Source organism: Podarcis erhardii (genome assembly GCF_964252035.2).
Source record: "Podarcis erhardii genome assembly, chromosome: 9".
NCBI classification, from domain to species: Eukaryota; Metazoa; Chordata; class Lepidosauria; order Squamata; family Lacertidae; genus Podarcis; species Podarcis erhardii.
Window position 1 is genome coordinate 78,130,221 of NC_138512.1, and position 22,279 is coordinate 78,152,499.

The 22,279-nt window shown below is 43.0% G+C and overlaps 1 protein-coding gene across 3 annotated transcripts; it reads left to right on the forward strand.

The window, feature by feature from the left end:
• The first annotated feature begins 1,449 nt into the window (after positions 1 to 1,449).
• On the forward strand, positions 1,450 to 21,592 carry LOC309350309 (C-type lectin domain family 10 member A-like). Of its 3 annotated transcripts, none has more exons than XM_081877219.1 (10): positions 1,450 to 1,581; positions 2,395 to 2,499; positions 2,616 to 2,679; positions 4,336 to 4,500; positions 6,410 to 6,505; positions 8,586 to 8,684; positions 10,051 to 10,137; positions 11,024 to 11,175; positions 17,202 to 17,305; positions 21,151 to 21,592. In XM_081877219.1, the coding sequence occupies exons 3-10, from the start codon at positions 2,652 to 2,654 to the stop codon at positions 21,308 to 21,310; spliced, it is 891 nt and encodes a 296-aa protein (XP_081733345.1). In that variant the 5' UTR covers positions 1,450 to 1,581; positions 2,395 to 2,499; positions 2,616 to 2,651; the 3' UTR covers positions 21,311 to 21,592. The 3 variants fall into 3 exon arrangements, with proteins under 3 accessions (XP_081733345.1, XP_081733347.1, XP_081733346.1); XM_081877221.1 differs by having other exon boundaries at positions 21,210 to 21,592; XM_081877220.1 differs by having other exon boundaries at positions 1,473 to 1,571.
• Positions 21,593 to 22,279: the final 687 nt, after the last annotated feature.

Consider the following 22,279-nt stretch of genomic DNA (forward strand, 5'->3'; position numbering starts at 1 on the left):
AAGAAGAATGAATTGATCCTATAATCTTTTCCCCAAGGTCATAGTGTCTTTTAATAACAGAACATAAGGAGCCTGGTTTCATTCTCTTTTCCTTTCTTGGTTTTCTCTCTACCTCATGTTACATTTGCTTCAGGTTGAACATTTTCAGGTTGCATCCCACGGCAACCCAGAAGTACCGGAAAGGGTCATTCCCGGGTTTCACCACTCGCACATGCGCAGACGTGCAAAATGACGTCACATGTGTGCACAGAAGCGGTGAATCGCGACCCACAGAGGCTGGCTGCATTCTTTTCAGGTTGCAAACGGGCCTCCGGAACGGATCCCGTTTGCAACCAGAGGTACCACTGGACTTTGTTTCTGTGTGTTTTTTCTCTCATTTGAGTGGTGATTTGTATGTCGAACCGCTGCTTTTCCCCCTGGACATCACTTTCGCCATTGACATCCCTGTAATGTCCTTAAAAATCTAGACATATGGATTTCAAACTAGATGCTTATATTGCCTTCAGTGTTTAAGGATTTTTACTCTGCTTTCACTTCGCTGAGGCTTCCTCTGGAGCAAGACCACAACACACAGGGCAGTTGACAATATAGTGCACTCAATCTTCTAACTAGAATATGTCCTCCTTCTCTGGATACTCATGGGGGATTGCATTATTTCCACTACTTCCTTGCTTCCCTCAACTCATTTGTGTGGGCTTTCCCTTTTCGTTGCTGCGATTCCTTCTCACTACCACTGTTGTCTGAGACATAGTGAGAAGCAGGTGAACAAGAATGCAAGTTTCAACAGTGAAGACAAGGAGGCAGAGGAGTCCTCTATATGGGGCCATGGGGGCCCAGGCACCCATAAATTTTCAATGAAGGGGCCGCCCCCCAAAAAGGTTCTACGCGGCCATGCGCCCATGCTGCAGGGAGTCTGCATTACATGTCAGTAAGCCAACGTCACGTGCAAACGTCACAGTGATGTCGTGCAGCCCCAGGCCCCCTCTGTCACCAGAGCTTTTGTTAGTGGCCTCCTCCACTGGGTGATGGAGCCCTCAGCAGTTGCCCAGCCATGCTGGTCCTTGATGCTGGTCCAGTGAGTGATCACTTTGGGATCCACTTGTCTGTGGCAGTTCTTGCTCACCACAGTTGGAGCTAGAATAAGCCTAGATATAGTCCTTTCCCCGAGGCAGCCTCTCTCCTCTCTGCAACTGTAGATGCCATTGCTTGGCATTTCCCCTCTGCTCTCCCTGGTGCAGCCAGTGAAGAACCTGTGACTGCAACTGCTATTCAGTCCTCCTTGCTGTTGTGTCTGCCTCACGCAGCTACTGCTGCCTGAATTCAGAAGGAATTTTAATATTAATAATAATAATTCCATAAGATAGCTTTCCTAGGTATATGCTCTGTGTGGAATCTTGATTGGCTGCTTGTCATGCCCAATCAGGGAGCAGCAGAACCTGAACAAGAAGTGTTCTGGAATGTTCTGCATCAAAGGGCTAGGTGGTTGAGCCGCTGAAGGAACGAACAGCTGCAGGAACAAACGGAGAGGCAAAGAGAAGAAGAACTGACTGAGGCACAACAATATCCCAGCGGTATCCCACGGTATCACAGTGAATGTTATAAATGTTATTCATATGAAACTACTTTATACCCACTGCATCAGTTTGTTGGGTATTTTGCCCAGGTAGTACAATTTCCAGCAGCTTCCTTAGCTCTCAAGCAGGAAGAAGTCCTTTACCAGTTCAACTGGGTCTTATCCTGCAGAGCATCTGGTCTGTCATTTAGGTGTCACTCGCAAAGTTCCAGTTCTCCTGTTCTGCTGCGAGAGATGTAATCTCATAGAGGTACCCTGGTGGCAGTAAAAATTTTGCTTAAATACTGAGGGTGGGGGGCAGGATGTTGTTGTTGTTTAGTCGTTCAGTCGTGTCCGACTCTTCGTGACCCCATGGACCAGAGCATACCAGGCACTCCTGTCTTCCACTGCCTCCCGCAGTTTGGTCAAACTCATGCTGGTAGCTTAGAGAACACTGTCCCACCATCTCGTCCTCTGTTGTCCCCTTCTCCTTGTGCCCTCCATCTTTCCCAACATCAGGGTCTTTTCCAGGGAGTCTTCTCTTCTCATGAGGTGGCCAAAGTCTTGGAGCCTCAGCTTCAGGATCTGTCCTTCCAGTGAGCACTCAGGGCTGATTTCCTTCAGAATGGATGGGTTTGATCTTCTTGCAGTCCATGGGACTCTCAAGAGTCTCCTCCAGCACCAGAATTCAAAAGAATCAGTTCTTCAGCAGTCAGCCTTCTTGATGGTCCAGCTCTCACTTCCATATACCACTACTGGGAAAACCATAGCTTTAACTATACGGACCTTTGTTGGCAAGGTGATATTATCTTTAAATTCTATTTTTTCCTTATTATTTTAAGAGTTCGCTCCACTACATTGTCACATGAAGGAACCCAAGATGAAATTCCACTTAAAATGAAGAGGTAAAATGGCAGCCAAGGAAAAGTCCCCATCAATGAAGCAATGTAAGCACTTTCCACTTTTATTTATGCTCACTGCTTTTCCAACTGCTCATTAACCACTACATTCTTAATTAAAAGCTGTGCTAACGGTCTACTCCATTATATGGTTCTGAACATAGGATGACGTGAGGAGCCAATCCGAATGAGCAGTTAAAATGGCAGGAGGTCTGACATTCGCAGAAGGCAAGTTGTTTCTGTTTGTATTTTCTCTTCAGAGGAACCCAGGACAACAGGACCCACACTCTCCTCTTGGGAGTGAGGCCCAAATATGTCCCTTCTGCCCCTCTGACTCCTCCTTCCTTCCTTTTGTCTTGGGAGTATGATATCAAGGAGGGGGGCAGAAGGTTATGTCTTGGTTTCTGTACGTTTCCAAGCACAATTCAAAGTCTTGGTGCTGATCTTTAAAGCCCTAAATGGCCTCGGTCCAGTATACCTGAAGGAGCATCTCCACCCCCATCATTCTGCCCGGACACTGAGGTCCAGTGCCGAGGGCCTTCTGGCGGTTCCCTCACTGCGAGAAGCCAAGTTACAGGGATCCAGGCAGAGGGCCTTCTCGATAGTGGCACCCACCCTGTGGAACGCCCTCCCACCAGATGCCAAAGAGAAAAACAACTACCAGACTTTTAGAAGACATCTGAAGGCAGCCCTGTTTAGGGAAGCTTTAAATGTTTAATAGGTTATTGTATTTTAGTGTTCTGTTGGAAGCTGCCCAGAGTGGCTGGGGAAACCCAGCCAGATGGGCGGGGTATAAATAAATTATTATTATTCTTATTATTATTATTATTATTAATCCCTTTTTGAGCTCCTGCCCCACCTTTCTGCTTTCAGGATGCGAACCACCTGGCAGAGTATTTTGAAGGTCATTAGAACCCTGCTGGACCAAACCAAAGGGCTATCTAGTTCAGCATTCTGTTCTCACAGTGCCCAGCCAAGTGCCTAATTTTATGGTCCTTGTGAGGTTATCCAACAGCCATAGGATTTTGTGGACATTCCTTTCCTTTCCTTGTTGCATCTGCAGGAACTTTAGCCACTGTCCTTCCTTTGCAGTAAAAGGGGAAAAAGGGGGTGGTGGAATATAACATGTTTTTTAAAAAATAAAAATATCACTAAGACTTTGGATCTTCTTGATCCAAAAAAATTCCGCTTCTTCCAACGCCCCCGCTCTCCAACCATATCAATGGGAGGTTTGTTGTTGTTGTTTAAAAAATGCCCATGGGAGGAGAGGAGGAGGAGGAGAGCATTTTCTGCCCTGCCATCATGACGCCAGCAGAAATTTGGATTTGGTTGCTCTTCCACAAAACCAGGATTGAACATTTAAGGGAAAATGCATAAGACTACTATACATATCTAGATCAGAAGCATTGTGAGTTCAGCAATAAGAACCCTCAAGATCCTAACCAAGAAAAGGCAAAGGAACTAGGACCTGAGAGACCAGGGTTCAGATCCCCACTCGGCCATTAAACTCATTGGGTGACACTGGGCTAGTTACTGCTTCTCAGCCTAACCTACCTCACAGGGCTGTTTTGGGGATCAAATGAGGAGGGGGGAGAACCTTGTATGCCACCTTGGGCTCATTGGAGTAAAAAGTGGGGTTAAAATAAAATAAAATAAACCACTTTAGGAAACAGGTAATCCATGCAACAAAAAGAGGTCACCATGCAGTCTATACACTTGTATCCAACCCATTGTGTTCCTGGTCATATTGATCAGATCAGTCACTATCAGAAGTCTCTCCCCCACACCTTGCAATATTTAGGAAGTAGTCTGTTATGTATGTACATTACTTAGTGTTGTGTAATTTCTTTATATTTATTTTAAAGAGAAGTTGTTATTTTACAGTGCCACAGGATGCAGCTAAAGAAAGAGCTTCCAAATCCCAGTTTAGTTCCAGAACTAATATGGAATCAAAAAGTAACATAGGGTCCCGATCCAATGTGGGGTCTAGATCCAATGTGAGTTCCAGATCAAAAATAGGAATGAGAAAGCGACAGCAAAATATGGCAGGTATGTACATTGCACAACTAGCAGTGGTTCATCTCCACTCCCATTGTTCTGCCCGGACACTGAGGTCCAGCTCCGAGGGCCTTCTGGCAGTTCCCTCACAGCGAGAAGCCAAGTTACAGGGAACCAGGCAGAGGGCCTTCTCGGTGGTGGCGCCCATCCTGTGGAACACCCTCCCACCAGATGTCAAGGAAAGAAGCAGCTATCTTATCTTTAAAAGACATCTGAAGGCAGCCCTGTTTAGGGAAGTTTTTAATATTTAATGCTGTATTGTTTTTAACACTCGATTGGAAGCCGCCCAGAGTGGCTGGGGAAACTCAGCCAGATGGGCGGGGTATAAATAATAAATTATTATTATTGTCATTATTATTATTATTCATCCTGTAATGAGAAGCACAAAAAGGGAAGAGGGAGTGTGGAATTGGGGGGGGGGAGAGGAGTTCAGGTGGGAGGGGTCACTGGCGCGCTGCTGGATCTCATGCCCCACCATGTGCTATGAGATCATGATGCCACAGCATGTGTCAGGCGTGGAGAATCCTCTCTTCCCCGGTAGCATCAGAGGCAAAACATCCCCAACAACATCCTGAAAGTTTACAGAAAGTCCCAGGAGTCATACTCCTTCACATTCTTTGTTCTTGGATGCGTAGGGACCTATGAGCCCTTGGAGAAGGGGGATCTCCCAAACCTTCCAAGGAGGTCTCTGCTGTCTGCTCTCTCACTCCCTCCTCCTCCACCACTACCTTCAGCTATAATTCAGCTCTGTTTTCTTCTCCTCTTGAAACTGTTGGAGACAAGGGGGAAAACCTTCCCACTCTCCCTCCTCTTCTGAGAGAAGCTGAGCAGACTGAGGGGATTCTTCCCAGCTTCCCTGTTCAGTCCAGTCCCTGACATCACGATGTGGGCGGGCCCAGGTCAGCGCCACTGAAATGTGTTGTGGGAGGTGTGGTTATTGGTTAGGTTTTTTTGTTCTTGTTTTGATTATGTATTTTGTCTTTTTCATACTACATTTTCTATGTTGTGAACTATCCTGAGATATGCGGATAAAGGACAGTACACAAATAATAATTATTTTTTAAGCATTAGTCAGAAACATGTAGAGAACATCCGGTTGGCAAAGGTTGCTGTAGTAGAATGCTTTCCCCAGGGAGTCTCATCTGGCGCCTTCATTATATATCTTTAGGAGCCAGGCGAAAATGTTCCTCTTCAACCTTGGCCTTTGTCTGATTAATTTTCTTTGTACTTCTAAATGTGCTTGGGGGAGGGGGGAGGCTACGGCTTTGATTTGCTCTTGTACTTGCTTTAATTATGTATTTTGTACTGTTATTTTTATTTTTATGAGTCATCCTGAGATCTACGAATGAAATTAAATAAATAAATAGTGGGGGGTGGGGGGTGATAAATTCCTTTATAGAAATATACCCTTCTGCTTAGGAACTACTGTCGACCCAAATGTTTCTCATCTTAAATTAGTTTTGTTACCTGGCTTCAAGAACTTTAATTAACTTCATCTGTTTATTTGCATTTTCTTGACTCCGTTGATACTACTGCCAATCCAAATTAACTGGTTGTTCCCAGGCTTCTGCTGCAGAGAAGCAGCCACATATGATTTCAGGTGTGGGGAATGTGGGCATGGTTTGGGGAAAATATAGATTATTTGAGACAGATACATTTGGAAAACACCCCTGATGATGTATGGATTCATTCAATATCTATTGTTTCTTAAAGCATTATATAGTTGTATATATGCAAATAATAGTATATATAAGCAACACACAAACTGCAAGTACTGCAACACACACACACACACACACACACACGCAAAAGGACCAAGCTATATTACTAACTGAAGCAAAAGTCTTACGTTGGCTCATTGTAGTTAAAGCCAAATTTTCTTTCTTTTTTGTCTTTCAAGGGAAGCTAGCTGCTCTTCAATCTCCTGTTGGTACATTTATTACAATAATGATGTGCCTGATCCTTTTTTTCGCCACCATTGGAGCTGTTGCTTTTTGTAAGTTCAACTCCTTTTGCAAAGAAAAGCCTTTAGTATTATCCTGACTTGGTTTATTTCATTGTGAATAAGACTATCAATCTAGCCTCTTCTAAGACCTTTTACATCCTCTTAATTTCAAAGAGTGAGCTAAGGGTGTGGTTAAATCTTGCCTGTTGAAATAAACACCCCTGAAATCTTGTCCCTAGACACTTTAGATCAGAGGTTTTCAACCACGGCTCCCTTGACCTACTACATTCTTTCTGCAGCTCCTCTGTGGGGCTCAGGAGCCCAGTTAGGTCACCCCTTGCCTGCAGAGATGGCAACCCCTCACCCCTTTTCAAACACCCTCCCTTAAGGAGTATTCCCTCCTCTCTTCTCCCCTTCTCCCCAGCCAGAGTGGTGTAGTGGTTAAGAGCAGTGGACTCGTAATCTGGTGAACTGGGTTTACTTCCCCGCTCCTCCACATGCAGCTGCTGGGTGACCTTGGGCCAGTCACACTTCTCTGAAGTCTCTGAGCCCCACTCACCTCACACAGTGTTTGTTGTGGGGGAGGAAGGGAAAGGAGAATGTTAGCCGCTTTGAGACTCCTTAAGGGTAGTGATAAAGCGGGATATCAAATCCAAACTCTTCTTCTTCTATATCAAGTCCAAACTCTTCTTCTTCTTCTCTCCTTGGGAGTCCTCTGGGCAGCCCCTGCTGCTGCCCTTGGTCTCTGAGCTGCCCCCCCCCTTGCCCCAAAGAGAGGTGCCTCTTCTAAATGCCCCACGGGGGCCTGGAAAGCTGCTGCTTCTACTTCTTCAGCGCTCACTCATAGTCAAGTAAGATTGTCTTCCATGAACACAGTCTTAACAGTGAGTCCATAAGTGACTGTAGAGGCCAATTCTGGATCCACACATCCTTCCACAGTGGGGACATTGGTTTCCGGGAAGAAGTTGATCATGGTGAGGGTTTGGCAAATGTGCCTTCCTCTTAGCACGTTTCTCCCTTTCTTCCTGAGTTCAAACATCTACCAAGTCCATGACACCTTTGGTAAAGACTGTTCTCCAATTGAAGCTCTCACAGGCCAGTATTGCCCAACTGTCAGTGTTTATACAATCTTTTTTTAGATTTGTCTTTGAGAAAGTCTTTAAACCTCTTTCATTGTCCACCAGCATTATGCTTTCCATTTTTAAGTTTGGGATAGAGTAGTTGCTTTGGAAGACGAAAGATGGCATCAGAGGGGGGAAGGAAGGAAAGAGGGACAGAGGCCAGTGCTGTCCATGGCACCCCTGACCATCATTCAAGGCACTCTAGAGTGCCACAGCACACTGGTTGAAAACCACTGCTTTAGATACTTCCTAAGCCAACATAATGGGACGCGGGTGGCGCTGTGGGTTAAACCACAGAGCCTAGGACTTGCCAATCAGAAGGTTAGCGGATCAAATCCCCACGACGGGGTGAGCTCCCATGGCTCGGTCCATGCTCCTGCCAACCTAGCAGTTCGAAAGCAAGTCAAAGTGCAAGTAGATAAATAGGTACTGCTCCGGCGGGAAGGTAAACGGCATTTCCGTGCGCTGCTCTGGTTCGCCAGAAGTGGTTTAGTTATGCTGGCCACATGACCTGGAAGCTGTACGCCAGCTCCCTCGGCCAGTAAAGCGAGATGAGCGCTGCAACCCCAGAGTCGGCCATGACTGGACCTAATGGTCAGGGGTCCCTTTACCATTTAAGCCAACATAGCTTTTGGGCTTCAGAAACTCACCTGTACAGAGTGAAAATGTGGGTCCACTGAGCTCAGCATTGTTGGAACCAGAGAGAGCTCACCTTGTTTTTTAGGCTCCAAGCAAAAGACAGGTAGTTTTGATTAATACAAATTGTGTAGTGAAGACCTTTTTACTTGTCCAAGCCTTGTAAATTTAAAGCAATTTTTGCTGGAATGCTGCCTGCTCTTCTAGTCTGAAGATCTGGTTGTGAAGGGACTGCTTTATTTGGTGTTGAAAAGAGGCTCAGGGATAAGGCACAGGGAATGTTGATTCAATATTAGCCCTGGTAATCCCAAGGTAGGAGTGCAGCCATACACGTACTAGTGTGCTGGAACACCATTTCTTTTCCTCTTTTCTAGATCATGAGCGATCGAAAAAAATAGTCTCCCTACGAACAGCAGTTGCAAAGATTAGGGAGTTTATGATCAAAAAGCAACCATCCCTCAAACGCAAAAACGGTAAGCAATGAGTTGCTTGGTGTCCGTCTGTCTTGGGAGACAACGAAAGAGTGAAGTCAAATTGTTGGAAGGTTACAGCACGTACTGTAGCTGTAGAGACTGATACAGGAGAGACGTGTTTTGCTGTAGTTGGGGCAGATGAAGGTGTCCGGTTGTACTATTGTAGATGCACCATGGAGCTTCTTCTCTCTGCACTCCTCCCAGCACTCATTCCTCCTCTGGCCATTGCTATGGATGCACAACCTGTCTCCAGCCACTGCAGTCGTCTGCAAGGGATTCCCACACAGTGGGGTTCATGGTGCCATTCTTAATGTCACATCTTTGTAGTGCAGAGTTGGTATGCCAATAGGCCTGGTGCCTGAAGCCAGCTCCATGTAGAGTACATCTTTGGGTATCCAAGGAGGCAATGGATTAGTTAGTAAATTCAGAACCATTCCTACCCAGGGTTATTCTTCTGCAACAGAACTTATTTCCAGTCTTGTCTCAGCAAGGAGCAGAGTGGATGGGTTGTGGTGGGACTGAGTTAGGCACAGTATCCATGTGCAACCCCTTCCCCAAAAGGAGGGGCAGCTGTTCCCCCTGCAGTTGCTCATAGGACTAGAAATTTTGCAGATACACAACTTTTGCCAGTAGTTTAGATAGCTAAATCTTTCCCACCTTATGACATAAGTATTTTGGCATGGGCTCAGTTAAAAGCAAAAGTATACACTTGGGGGTTCCATTTGGGTAGAAGTTTGAGCTGCTTTCTGTCCTTGATGATGTGAGCCAGGAATGACCGCTCCCCGCTTAAAACGGGGGGCGCCCTTTGCATGGACGCGCGCAGCTCCAACAGCATAGGCTTGGCTTTGCCTCCCTCAGGCGGCAATACCAGGGTTCCCCATTAAAGGGGTTTCTGAAGGGAGGCTTTGACCGTACGCCGAAAGGTCGTCATTGCTCTCCCCTGCGGCGGCGGCGTAACGGGGGCGGCCTATCTCTGCTTGAACATATGTTCTCCAGAGCCGGCCCATCCCCCCCACACACACTGGATAACCCTGATTGCTCCCTAGGTCCCCGGCTGGGGACTGGGGAGGGAGAACGCCCAATGCCTGAGCCAAGGTCTACCCACATTTGAAATTTAATAAAGTTGTGGCCAATTTAATCCCATAGCACGTTGTCTTGAGTCGTTATTCCACATGACGGGGGGGACCGCGTGGGATCTGGGGACTCCGCCTGTCCATGCAATGCTCTTACATGGGTACTGTATTAGAATTCTGATCTTCTTACATGAGGTAGAATATGACAAGCCACCAGAATCTGGGAAATGGCTTTCTAATATATCTGTATAGCTGTTGAGATACAGCTGCCTTGAATTGTTTGCATCCTTTAGATTCTGTAATACTTAAAGCAGCTCAGAAGTTGGCAGAAGAATTGCTTGTATGGGATGCCAAAGCACGTGAAGTACAAGCTGGAATTGGTAAGTTATTCTGAAACAGCAATGCTTAAATTTCATAGTATGGAGAGAACCCGCCTTGAGACTGAACTTAGATTCCCTCATCTGCATATTTCTTGAAGGTACAGTTTCGACTAAACTGCCAGTCAGTCTCAAATACCCACCTCCTAGAGAAGATGTATGGAGGGGGAGTCCGTTGTACCCCCACTCAGACATCTGCACTGGCTGCCACTCTGTTACTGAGGAAAATTCAAGGTGTAACTATTAGTATACGAAGCCCTCGACACTTTGGGACCAGGTTACTTGAAGGATCACTTTACCCCATATGTTCTCTCTTGCCTGCTTAAGTCTTTGGAACTGACATTTATACAAGTGTCACATAATGTTCGTTCTTCACTTGCAAGAACTGACCCTTCAATCTGGCAGCCTGTACAAATGGAATTGTCCGCCCATTGATACTAGACAGGCACCTCTCCTGTGTTGTTTCCTATGCCTATGAAAACAGTTTTGTTTAGGCAAGTTGTGCAATTTTATTATGTATGGGGGAGTATTTAAAAAAATTGTGGTTTTATATATTTTTGGTAATTTGAATATGCCTGCTATTTCTAAAATCTGTTTTATGTGCTATTATAATGAATATCAGGTACTATTTGTATGTAAAACACTTAGAGACATTTTTTGATTGAGCGATATATTAATCTTGTTAAATAAATAAGAAAAATGGTTGCAAATCTATTGATGAAGGCAAAGATGGAAATGGAAATAAATAAATGGCACTTCATTTAAATAAGTGTATTTGTTATCAGAACGAACATTTCAGAAAGTCAGATCTCTATAAATTATGCTGGAGTATAATGAGTATAACCTCCCCAACCCTATTTTCCTTCCCTATTCCTGCCTTGATTTAAAGATGAGATTCATGCAAAAATGCAGTTAAAGTGGATCCACCACAAAGGGGCCCTCTATTTCCTTGAAAACAATGAAAGGACGTGGGAAGGTGCAAGAGACTTTTGTGAAGATGAAAAAGCCATGTTGATTTGTATTGAAACTCAAGCTGAGGAGGTGAGTAGAACACTGAAATGCAGTAAAACCAAGGGCACCATCTTCTGAGATGGTACAGTCTCAAGCCTGGATAAATGTATGTTGATTGGCTGAAGAGTGTGGGAGGAGATTATGAGCTGCTGTGTGAGGTGAGAGTTCACAACAGGGGACATAAGGTCTCCTTGCACAGGAGTCTACACTACCCAGATAAGAGATGAGGTAAAGCCCATGGGTGTCTGAAGACTGACTCTCTGATCCAAACTACATCATCTGCAGCAAGGTGATGGGCAAAGCCTTGAGGGTGATGGCATTTTCTATTACAGTTGTACCTCGGGTTACATACGCTTCAGGTTACAGACTCCGCTAACCCAGAAATAGTACCTCGGGTTAAGAACTTTGCTTCAGGATGAGAACAGAAATCGTGCTCCGGTGGCATGGCAGCAGTGGTAGGCCCCATTAGCTAAAGTGGTGCTTCAGGTTAAGAACAGTTTCAGATTAAGAATGGACCTCCGGAAAGAATTAAATACTTAACCCGAGATACCACTGTATGTTGCTGATGCTAGTGGATTTCATAGTGGATTGGAAATGGTATGAAGTACAGTGGTACCTCGGCTTAAGTACTTAATTCGTTCTGGCGGTCCGTTCTTAACCTGAAACTGTTCTTAACCTGAAGCACCACTTTAGCTAATGGGGCCTCCTGCCGCCGCCCCACGATTTCTGTTCTCATCCTGAAGCAAAGTTCTTAACCCAAGGTACTGTTTCTGGGTTAGCGGAGTCTGTAACCTGAAGCATAAGTAAGCTGAAGCATATGTAACCCGAGGTACCACTGTAGTGGAGGAAAAGGAGGAGGAGGACTTGGCCAAGGGGCAAAGAGGCAGTGCATTAGGGGTTTCTAAGTGCAATCTCAGACTTGGGCTTGAAGGTGGAGTGGCAATTTTTACCTCCTCAGGTGACAGGTGGGGAAGTGGTTGAAAGAGGAGATCCAGTTGACAGCTGGGAAGGAAGGCCGCCACACAAGTGAGAGGTGCAGTTACTATCCAGCAGATGAAAGAAATTGTGGTGAACTTCTGCCAGCTCCAGACCTAGAACTCCTCTTCTTGTTCTGTTTTGTTTATTTTCATCCTGCCTTTCACTTTGTGCAGTCCCAAGGTGGCTCATGGCAAGAATTAATACAGATACAACTAAAAACAAACAATGAATTAAACACCTGAGCCTGTTTTTCAAAAATCTCACTGAAAATGCCAAATCTATTTAAAAGTATGTACACACACAAAAATCCTTTCTTGGGACACTTTCACAGTTTAAAATCCAATGTCTATTTCCAGCTCACATGTCTAGAAGTAGCATCCCTAGATGATCGTGGCTATGCCATAACGACAGGCAAATCTTTTTACCCCTAGTCTTAAATTCAGTTCCGTACTTTCACAAAAGAATAATCATTCAGTTTATTCACATGGTAGTGTGTACTTCTCTGATATACACATTTTTGTATGCAATTTTGCCCAAACGTACACAATTTGCAAAGCATTTCCCTTAATACAGTTACAGATAGGTAGCCGTGTTGGTCTGCCATAGTCAAAACAAAACAAATTCCTTCCAGTAGCACCTTAAAGACCAACTAAGTCAGTTCTTGGTATGAGCTTTCGTGTGCATGCACACTTCTTCAGATACACTGAAACAGAAGTTTCCAGACCCTTCTATATAGTGAGAAGGTGGGGAGGGGTATTACTCAGAAGGGTGGTGGGAATGGGTGATTGGCAGATAGCTGTGATGAGCCTGTTGACGACTCTTAACGACTGCAATAGGTCTTACAGGAAAAAGCAAGGGGTGAAAAGGTGAAAAATGGCTTTGTCATGTATAATGAGATAAGAATCCAAGGTCTTTGTTCAGACCAGGTTTCTCCATTGTTTTGAGTTTGGTGATAAGTTGTAATTCAGCAGCTTCTCTTTCCAGTCTATTTCTGAAATTCCTTTGTAGTAAAACAGCTACTTTGAGATCTTGTATAGAATGTCCTGGGAGATTGAAATGTTCTCCTACTGGTTTCTCTGTCTTGTGATTCCTGATGTCCGATTTATGTCCGTTTATTCTTTGGCGTAAGGTCTGGCCTGTTTGTCCAATATAGAGAGCTGAAGGACACTGTTGGCATTTTATGGCATACACAATGTTAGACGATGAGCAATTAAATAGTCCCGAGATGGTATGTGTGATGTTGTTGGGGCCAGTAATGGTGTTGTCCGGGTGTATGTGGCAGCAAAGTTGGCATCTGGGTTTATTGCAGGCTCTGGTGCCAGTACAAGATCTCAAAGTAGCTGTTTTACTACAAAGGAATTTCAGAAATAGACTGGAAAGAGAAGCTGCTGAATTACAACTTATCACCAAACTCAAAACAATGGAGAAACCTGGTCTGAACAAAGACCTTGGATTCTTATCTCATTATACATGACAAAGCCATTTTTCACCTTTTCACCCCTTGCTTTTTCCTGTAAGACCTATTGCAGTCGTTAAGAGTCGTCAACAGGCTCATCACAGCTATCTGCCAATCACCCATTCCCACCACCCTTCTGAGTAATACCCCTCCCCACCTTCTCACTATATAGAAGGGTCTGGAAACTTCTGTTTCAGTGTATCTGAAGAAGTGTGCATGCACACGAAAGCTCATACCAAGAACTGACTTAGTTGGTCTTTAAGGTGCTACTGGAAGGAATTTGTTTCATTTCCCTTAATGTTTTTGTATGCTATTTTCTTTTCTTTTTTCCAATAGATTTTTATTGAGATTTTAAAGGTTACAAAAAGAAAAAATAAAGAACATATTTAAACAGAAAAAAATACAGAACAATACAAGAACAAAGGGGGAAAAAACAGAAAAAATGCAAATAATTAAAGGAAAAAAACAAATCAATCCTTTACATAACTTTCTTTCGTTCGCTTATTTCCTTGACCTCCTCACACCTCCCTTTTTTGTATTCTAATTCAATTAGATATTTCAGCAAATCCTTTCCATCTTTATTTCTATCCTAATGATTTATCTTAATATACTATAATTTTACATTCTGTTCTTTCACCAATTAACAATCCATTTTTACTTAATCCTTTATATCATTTCTGCTTAAACCACATTACTTCATTCCAACATCCTTCTAACATTCCTTAATTTTACAATGTTTCTGTAGATAAAATTTAAATTTCTTCCAATCTTCTTCCACCAACTCTTCTCCTTGGTCTCGGATTCTGCCAGTCATTTCCGCCAGTTCCATATAGTCCATCACCTTCATCTGCCATTCTTCCCGGGTGGGTAAATCTTGTGTCTTCCAGTACTTTGCAATAAGTATTCTTGCTGCTGTTGTGGCATACATAAAGAAAGTTCTATCTTTCTTTGACACCAATTGGCCGACCATGCCCAGGAGAAAGGCCTCTGGTTTCTTCTGAAAGGTATATTTAAATACCTTTTTCATTTCATTATAAATCATCTCCCAGAAAGTCTTAATCCTTGGGCATGTCCACCAAAGGTGAAAGAATGTACCTTCAATCTCTTTACACTTCCAACATTTATTATCGGGCAAATGATAAATTTTTGCGAGCTTGACTGGCGTCATGTACCACCTGTAGATCATTTTCATTATATTCTCTCTTAAGGCATTACATGCCGTAAACTTCATACCTGTGGTCCATAACTGTTCCCAGTCAGCCATCATAATGTTATGTCCAACATCTTGTGCCCATTTTATCATAGCAGATTTCACCATTTCATCCTGAGTATTCCATTTCAACAGCAAGTTATACATTCTTGACAAGTTCTGTTTTTGTATGCTATTTTCTGTAACATATGCATTAACAAGCACCCTGGTGTTTTACTGCTAGTGTTTTATTCTGAACAGGCCTTGCATTTCTTCTTCTTTTAAATATAATTTTTATTAAATTTTACACAATTTTTCCAACACAGCATCTCCAACACAACAGAACAATCCTTGGCTGTCATAGCCAAGGACTTCCATCAACCCCTTCTAATGTTTTTCTGAATTCCTTTCTAATTATGCATTTTATTACTATGCTTATTGTTTTAGACCCAATCTTACATCAGCTAATCTTAATACTTCTCACAATAATCTGGATAGTCCTTCTTACAATACTCCTCCTTACAAAACTTCTTGCAATCCTACAAGCGATGTTAAGTAGTTACAGTTCTCTTTCAAATACAACATAATTTTCTTCCAGTCCTTTAGGAAAGGCTGGTCCCGTTGGTTTCGAATTTTCCTTGTAAATCTTGCCAGCTCAACGTAGCCCATCAATTTTATTTGCCACACTTCTTTTGTTGGCATTTCTTCTTGCTTCCATCTTTGGGCTAATAATATTCTTGCTGCAGTGGTCACATATAAGAACAGTTGCTTTTTACCATTTTTTTTTATTTCTGTACCTACGATACCCAATAAAAGAGCTTCTGGTTTTTTTGGAAACGTATATTTCAACATTTTTTTGATTTCGTTATAAATCATTTCCCAGAAGTCTTTCACTTTTTTACATTCCCAATACCTATGGTAAAACGTGCCCTCTTTTTTGTTACATTTCCAACATTTATTATTCATTTTATAAATTTTGGCTAGTTTCACCGGTGATATATACCATCTGTACATCATTTTCATTATATTTTCTTTTAAAGTTTATTCCCTCTCTCCATAACCTCCCCCAACCATCTATTGGTACATTATGCCCTATATCTTTAGCCCAATGTATAATTACTGATTTGACTTCTTCATCTTTTAGATGCCATTCCAATAGTAATTTATACATTTTAGATAATATTTTAAACTTATTGTTTAACAGTTCCAATTCAAATCTCGATTTAATATATCCAAATCCATTTTTCCTTTTATCTTCTTTAAACATTTCATTGACTTGACGATAATGCAACCAATCATTCACGAAAATTTTAACCTCTTCATACGGCTTTAATTTCCATTGGTTTTCCATCTCCATCATTAACTGTTCATAGATGGCCCAATTTTTATTCATATTTATCTTTTTCACATTCATTGCCTTTAATGGTGAGAGCCACCATGGTGTTTTACGTTCCCAATAGATTTTTATATGTATCCCATACTTCATACAGTGACTTACGAAATATGTGGTTTCCAAATCCTTTATGAACTTTGACTTTATCATACCATAGATATGCATGCCATCTGAATCTGTTATCGAATCCTTTCAGATCTAAGAGATCTGTATTCTCTAATAATATCCAATCCCTCAACCAACAAAAGCATGAAGCCTCATAATACAATTTCAAATCTGACCTTGCATTTCATAACACCACCACCTGGCCATTGGGTTGGTTGACTGGCATCTCCAAATTCTGAAATACAGCAGGCAAAGCAGAGGGGTCAAGAACTTAGCATGTATACCTGAGACCTGGGTGGATGAGCTCGGTGGCCCTATGCTGCCCCAGCTGTGTCCACCTGGGTACTTGGTGCAGCACCATTCTGAGTCAGAGGGTTGTGTTGGCCAAACAGGTGATTCATTATAATGATCTATTTCATAGTTGGAGTGCCTGAGTGTACTGGGAAAGGATGTTATACAGCTGTCAGTCAGCACCAGTATTCCCTGTTTATAGACCCCAAGAGCAGACAGACACAGAATGCCCTTTCAATTCGTTATTCACTCCCTGCCTCTTTGCAAACTCAAGCCGATTTAGAAACTGCTGTGAGGAGAGTTGAAAGAGGCAGAAAGAAATGAATGGCAGTGATTGCAGAGATACCTATTCTGAATAAATTTGTTTCTGATGGTTCTGTTAACTAATAAATGAAACAAATTGGCCTTGCACGTTTTTATGTTGCACAAGCGGTATGTGTAGCTTGTTCAGACATTTATTTACATGAATATACGAGGGGAGAGCCTATCTCTGATGCAACTTTCTCCCTTTCCACGCAATTTTCACTCCTGCAGAATGTCTGGAAGGTGCTATTGTGTTCCTAGGTAAAATATGCAGTATGAAAGGATTTGCAAAAAGATTCTGACCCCTTATTTCTAGGAAATACTTTCTGATCTCTTTGTAGGAATTCATAGAGAAACAAGTCTTTCCTACATACAAAGACCATTGGGTTGGAGTCTATAATACTGGGGGATGGAAATGTATTGATGACCAGGCACCTAAAAGCACGTGAGTCTCTGAATAAAATTATATTGTAGCACCCTTTCCTTCTCTGCACTCACATTCTGCAGTCTTCCAAATGAGCCCAGTGTGGGTGGTGTTGCCTTGATCCCCTTCCTCTTATTGTATTTGATTAATCAGAAATACATTATAGTTAAGTAATAGTATGAGCAGTAACTGAAATATGAACAGCCGATGCAAAAGGATAAAGGAAAAAAATAATGAACGATAAAATTATAAACTATTTTTAAGTAAAGGATTGGGATGTAGAGTAAAGTGTGTATTTTGATGCAGTAAGACGTGAGGAGAAGGGGAACACTGCAAAAACAGGGTGGAAGTCAATTTAAAATTTCTATTAAATTTTATTGTATTGCATTCTATTGTATTGTCAAAAAAATTGATATAAATACGTCATTTTAATCTGTTTAGGTGTTTAGCATATATGAGATCCAGTACACTCTAGGAAGGCTCAAGTAGACCTCACACAACCAACGTTGGATTTTCTCTATAACATTGCTTTATTGATTAACAAACATGACAAGACACGGAACATGCACTCAATCACACACACATTCATACATTTCCCATACTCACCACTCTACACTGGATTGATCAGACCCAGTAAGAGTCACGAGTGACTGGATAACAGCTGTCAATGTCTGGCACACAACTGAGGCTGGAGGGCTTTGCAATTTATACACAATGTTGTCCATCTGATGCTTGGCAACTCCTGAAGCTTACACAACTCCTTACTCCTTGTTGTTGGCATGTTTTTGGCATCTCACATCCTTGCCCTTGGCATCATTTCACAGTTCTTATCTGATCTGAATGTTCTGTAAAGTTGTACAGCCCACCTCCAAGCCTCCTTTCGCGTACCGTTCCCGGCACACACTGTTTTTGCCAAAACATTATGATGTTTTCCACATTCCATTAGCTCTTATACAACACAGTTCGTGATCAGTTCACTGACAGTTCAAAGACATTGCATCCATTTTGTGGTGTTCTTCGGCGATCTTTTTGGCCCATGCAAACCATACCATTTGCTAATAATAATAATAATAATAATAATAATAATAATAATAATAATAATGGGAGGCCCCATTAGCTAAAGTGGTGCTTCAGGTTAAGAACGGACCTCCAGAACAAATTAAGTTCTTAACCCGAGGTACCACTGTAAAAGCAATGAATGTCACTCAAAACTCATGTCACTCATGATTCCATGGTCCTCTAGTGTCCATTTATGACTTTTTCAACTGATAAGACAATTAGGTCCCTACCACATTCACACAAACAACTATAGTGCAATGCATTTTGCTGATGGGACTGTCTTCTTCTCACTTGCGGAGGAGGGAATAGGAGGAAGATTCTATTGATCCTTTTTCCTCAGTTGTAACTGCAATGTACAGTATAGACATGTTAAGAAGCTTTTATCATCTATCTATCATTTGTCTATCTATCTGTCTATCTATCTGTCTATCTGTCTATCTATCTATCTATCTATCTATCTATCTATCTATCTATCATCTATCTATCCTGCTCCCCCCATTTTCCTAGAATAGGTGTTAAACTAACTCACCTGTAATTTGCTTGATAGGGATGGAGAACAGTCCTGGTAGGAATGAGTCCCCCCTGCTGGCCATGACAGACTGTGTCTTGAATTCTTCAGCTGCTCTACTGGGGGAAGAGTCTTCCATTCTCCAGAACAACCCTGCCTGTGGTCTACAACAGTTAGGGCCTTTTTTGAAAAATTCATCCTCCTTGAATTTGTGAAGTTTTTTCACCTTCCTTCTTCTGAATTTTGCTTTGTTCACTGCCTATTTCTGTTCTATTACTGTTATCTTTCATGGCACAAGTTTTCTTCCCCTGCCTTAATTTCAGCGCTGTCTCCCACTTTGATTTGAGACAGGAATGTTTTGACTTTGCTTTCACCTGGCTGGGCAGGTTTATTAGTGGCTTTTTCTGAGATTGGACTTTGGTATACCTCATATCTCTCAGCATGCAGCTGCCAGTTTGAGCATTTTTATGACTGCTCTCCCCTTTGAGCCCTAGTTTACCTGCCCTTATAACATTTTGATGTTTAGGGCTGTGTTGCTGGTGGCACTCACTTTAGCACAAAGAGTTTCAGAGTAGGAGGCCTAGTCTTCTGACCTCCAAGTCTGCATTTTTCATCAAGGTAGCCACCTCAGCTACCTGTAATGGTAATTTTCCCATTGTGGATCTTTGTAGAGTGACAACACGGGCTTCTACGTGAAGCTTTGTAAAGCACTATAAAATAGGCTCAGGGATGCGGGTGGCGCTGTGGTCTAAACCACTGAGCCTCTTGGGCTTGCCAATCAGAAGGTCGTGGTTCAAATCCCCGAGACGGGTAGAACTCCTGTTGCTCGGTCCCAGCTCCTGCCAACCTAGCAGTTTGAAAGCACGCCAGTGCAAGTAGATAAATAGGTACCGCTCCGGCGGGAAGGTAAACGGCATTTCTGTGCACTGCTCTGGTTTCACCAGAAGCAGCTTAGTCATGCTGGCCACATGACCCAGAAAAACTGTCTGCAGATAAGCACCGGCTCCCTCAGTCTGCAAAGCGAGATGAGCACCGCAACCCCAGAGTCGTCTGTGACTGGACTTAACTGTCAGGGGTCCTTTATCTTTACCTTTTATAAAATAGGCTCACTTTCATCTGCTGATGCAGTATTTGAGGATAAGGCCCTCCAGAGAGCCTTGCCACAATAGGTGGATGCCAAGGAAGGCCTCCTTGGACTGAGGAACACTACCCTGATGTTTGCCTACCAGAAGTGTCTTCCATCCTTATGAAGCAAAAATGGAAATTTTACTTAGCATTAATTTCTATTTGTGATAAGGATGAGGACATTCTGCCTACCTCTCCTTCCTCTGTGCCCCACCCCCCAGAAGGTTTTCATGGCTTAGGGCTTCTGTCAGTGCCTTATAGCTTTCAAACATTGTTTAGAATATGTAATGGTTATAAGGGGTTACTTGTGCGTAAGTTGCCGCTACTTTTGGCTAGAGTGCCTGGCTAACCATGCCTTGGCTGACAGCCCTTACTCCGTGGCCGTTCAGTCGCTTGCAGAATCCGTCAGTGGGTGTTTCTTGAACTTCTTCCAGCATAAGAGCTCTTTGACGCCAAGTCTCCTCCTACTCTCCCTGCATGGAACTTTTCTACGCAAGGAAGGAGTAGGCAGAGGCGTGCCCGTGCTCTCTCCACTAGTCTCGGGTGAAGAGTCTTGGAGACCTCTCTCCTCATCCTCCATTTCCCTCCCTTCTCTACTGGTGTTACACTGAATTCCTTCCCACCTGCTGGTCCCTCTCCTGCATCGCTTTGGAGCTTTGCCTCCACCTCTCGCTCTGATGTCAGTTCCCTGACAGAATATTAGTATCTTGCCTTGTTTGCCTTTCCTCCTCAAATGTTTTCAGGGCTGTTTCCTCTTTCCTCTGTGTCTCTCAGCACTCTTTCTTTGAAGTTACACCTCTGAATAGACAGATTCCATTTTTCAAGTTGTGGTTTTTGGGGGTCAAGGAGTTTGCCTTTGCTTTGCCAGTTGAGAGGGATGGCAGCATGATTCTCCTTGCCTACCAGAGAGGAGCTGAAGAACTCAAGACCCTGTCTGTCACGGCCAGGAGGAATCCTCATCGGCACCAGGAAAGTCCTCTGTTCGTTTCATCAGATAGGGATTTGCAGTATGTAAAAATTCCATTTTTCAAAGTTCCCCTGTTGATCCCATTTAAGAAATTGTTGCTGCGTTGGCTCCTTTCCAGTCTGCAGGTACGGAAGGTGGTTTTAGGCTAGGAGAGAGCAGACATCCAGTCTGAATTGACTACTGATTAGTGCTGCCATTTGTTTTTAGATTCTGGAGGACTGGTATGCCAAGCCTGACCGTGCCAAATCCCTGTGTCTATATAATAGGTTTCTGCCGGGATTCAAGAGGCTGTTGGGAAGACACCAACTGCAGGGTCCGAAAACGGAGCATATGTAAGAAGAAGCCTGATAAAAGATGGTACACATGAAGCCCTTGAAACTGGATTCCACAATCTCTCCACTAAAACAAAGAGAATGCATCGATCCCTCCTTTAAAGAGTCAACTATCCAGGTTGTGGAATTAGGACATTTAAGAGCTCAAGTCTTTTAAATCAGCAGTCAAAAGCACTTTGTCAAATCTGGTTCCTCCATGCTGGAAAAAAGACACTTTATTTTGCAACCACAAAGACTTGGACCTCCAATAAAATAAAGTGTGGAAGAGTTCAGTCATAGCCTGCTTCGAGTTGCAATAAATTAATTTGGTAAATCTACCATGGCTTTGCATCATTCTTAAACAAGGCACAGGTCTTGGAGGTACTCAAACTACTTTGGAATCTGAGGTGAAGTTGACTGGCTCTATGGCTCCAGAGCCCTGGGAAGGATTCTAAGGTGATTTATAAATCAAAACAAAACAAGGTAGCAAGCACTGGTTGTCCCACACCCTTTAAAATTAAGATATTATTGTGTTCTAATTGAATGTTACAAATACAAACATTGCTTATGAGAATCTTTGAAGAAAGTGAAGGCATTAATCATTCCGATTGAGACTTTTTGCAGAGATGCATTATATATATATATATATATATGCTTTCGTAGATTTTCACGGGTACAGGAATGCAGGTTTTGGTGTCCTCGGGTGTCTTCCCGTGTAAAAGTTGGGGTGTCTAGGCGACGTTTCGACGAGGTCTCACTCGTCATCTTCAGGCTGGTGCTTTCGGCTTCTTGTTACTGGAACAGAGCAGGATCTCAGTGTTTGAGTTCCTATAAATACTGTAGAGGGGGTGTGGTGTATAGCCTCCAATGTTCTGGGCAGAGAGGAAGTTCCCAGGCTAGTGTGCCTTTTCTTCTTTTGTTCCTTAATTACTTGAGAGATATCTTGAGTGATTTCTTGAGTGATATCCTGAGTACCACTTAGGTGGGTCATTAGGTGTGGATTAGTTGTTAAAGTCTTTGTGTCT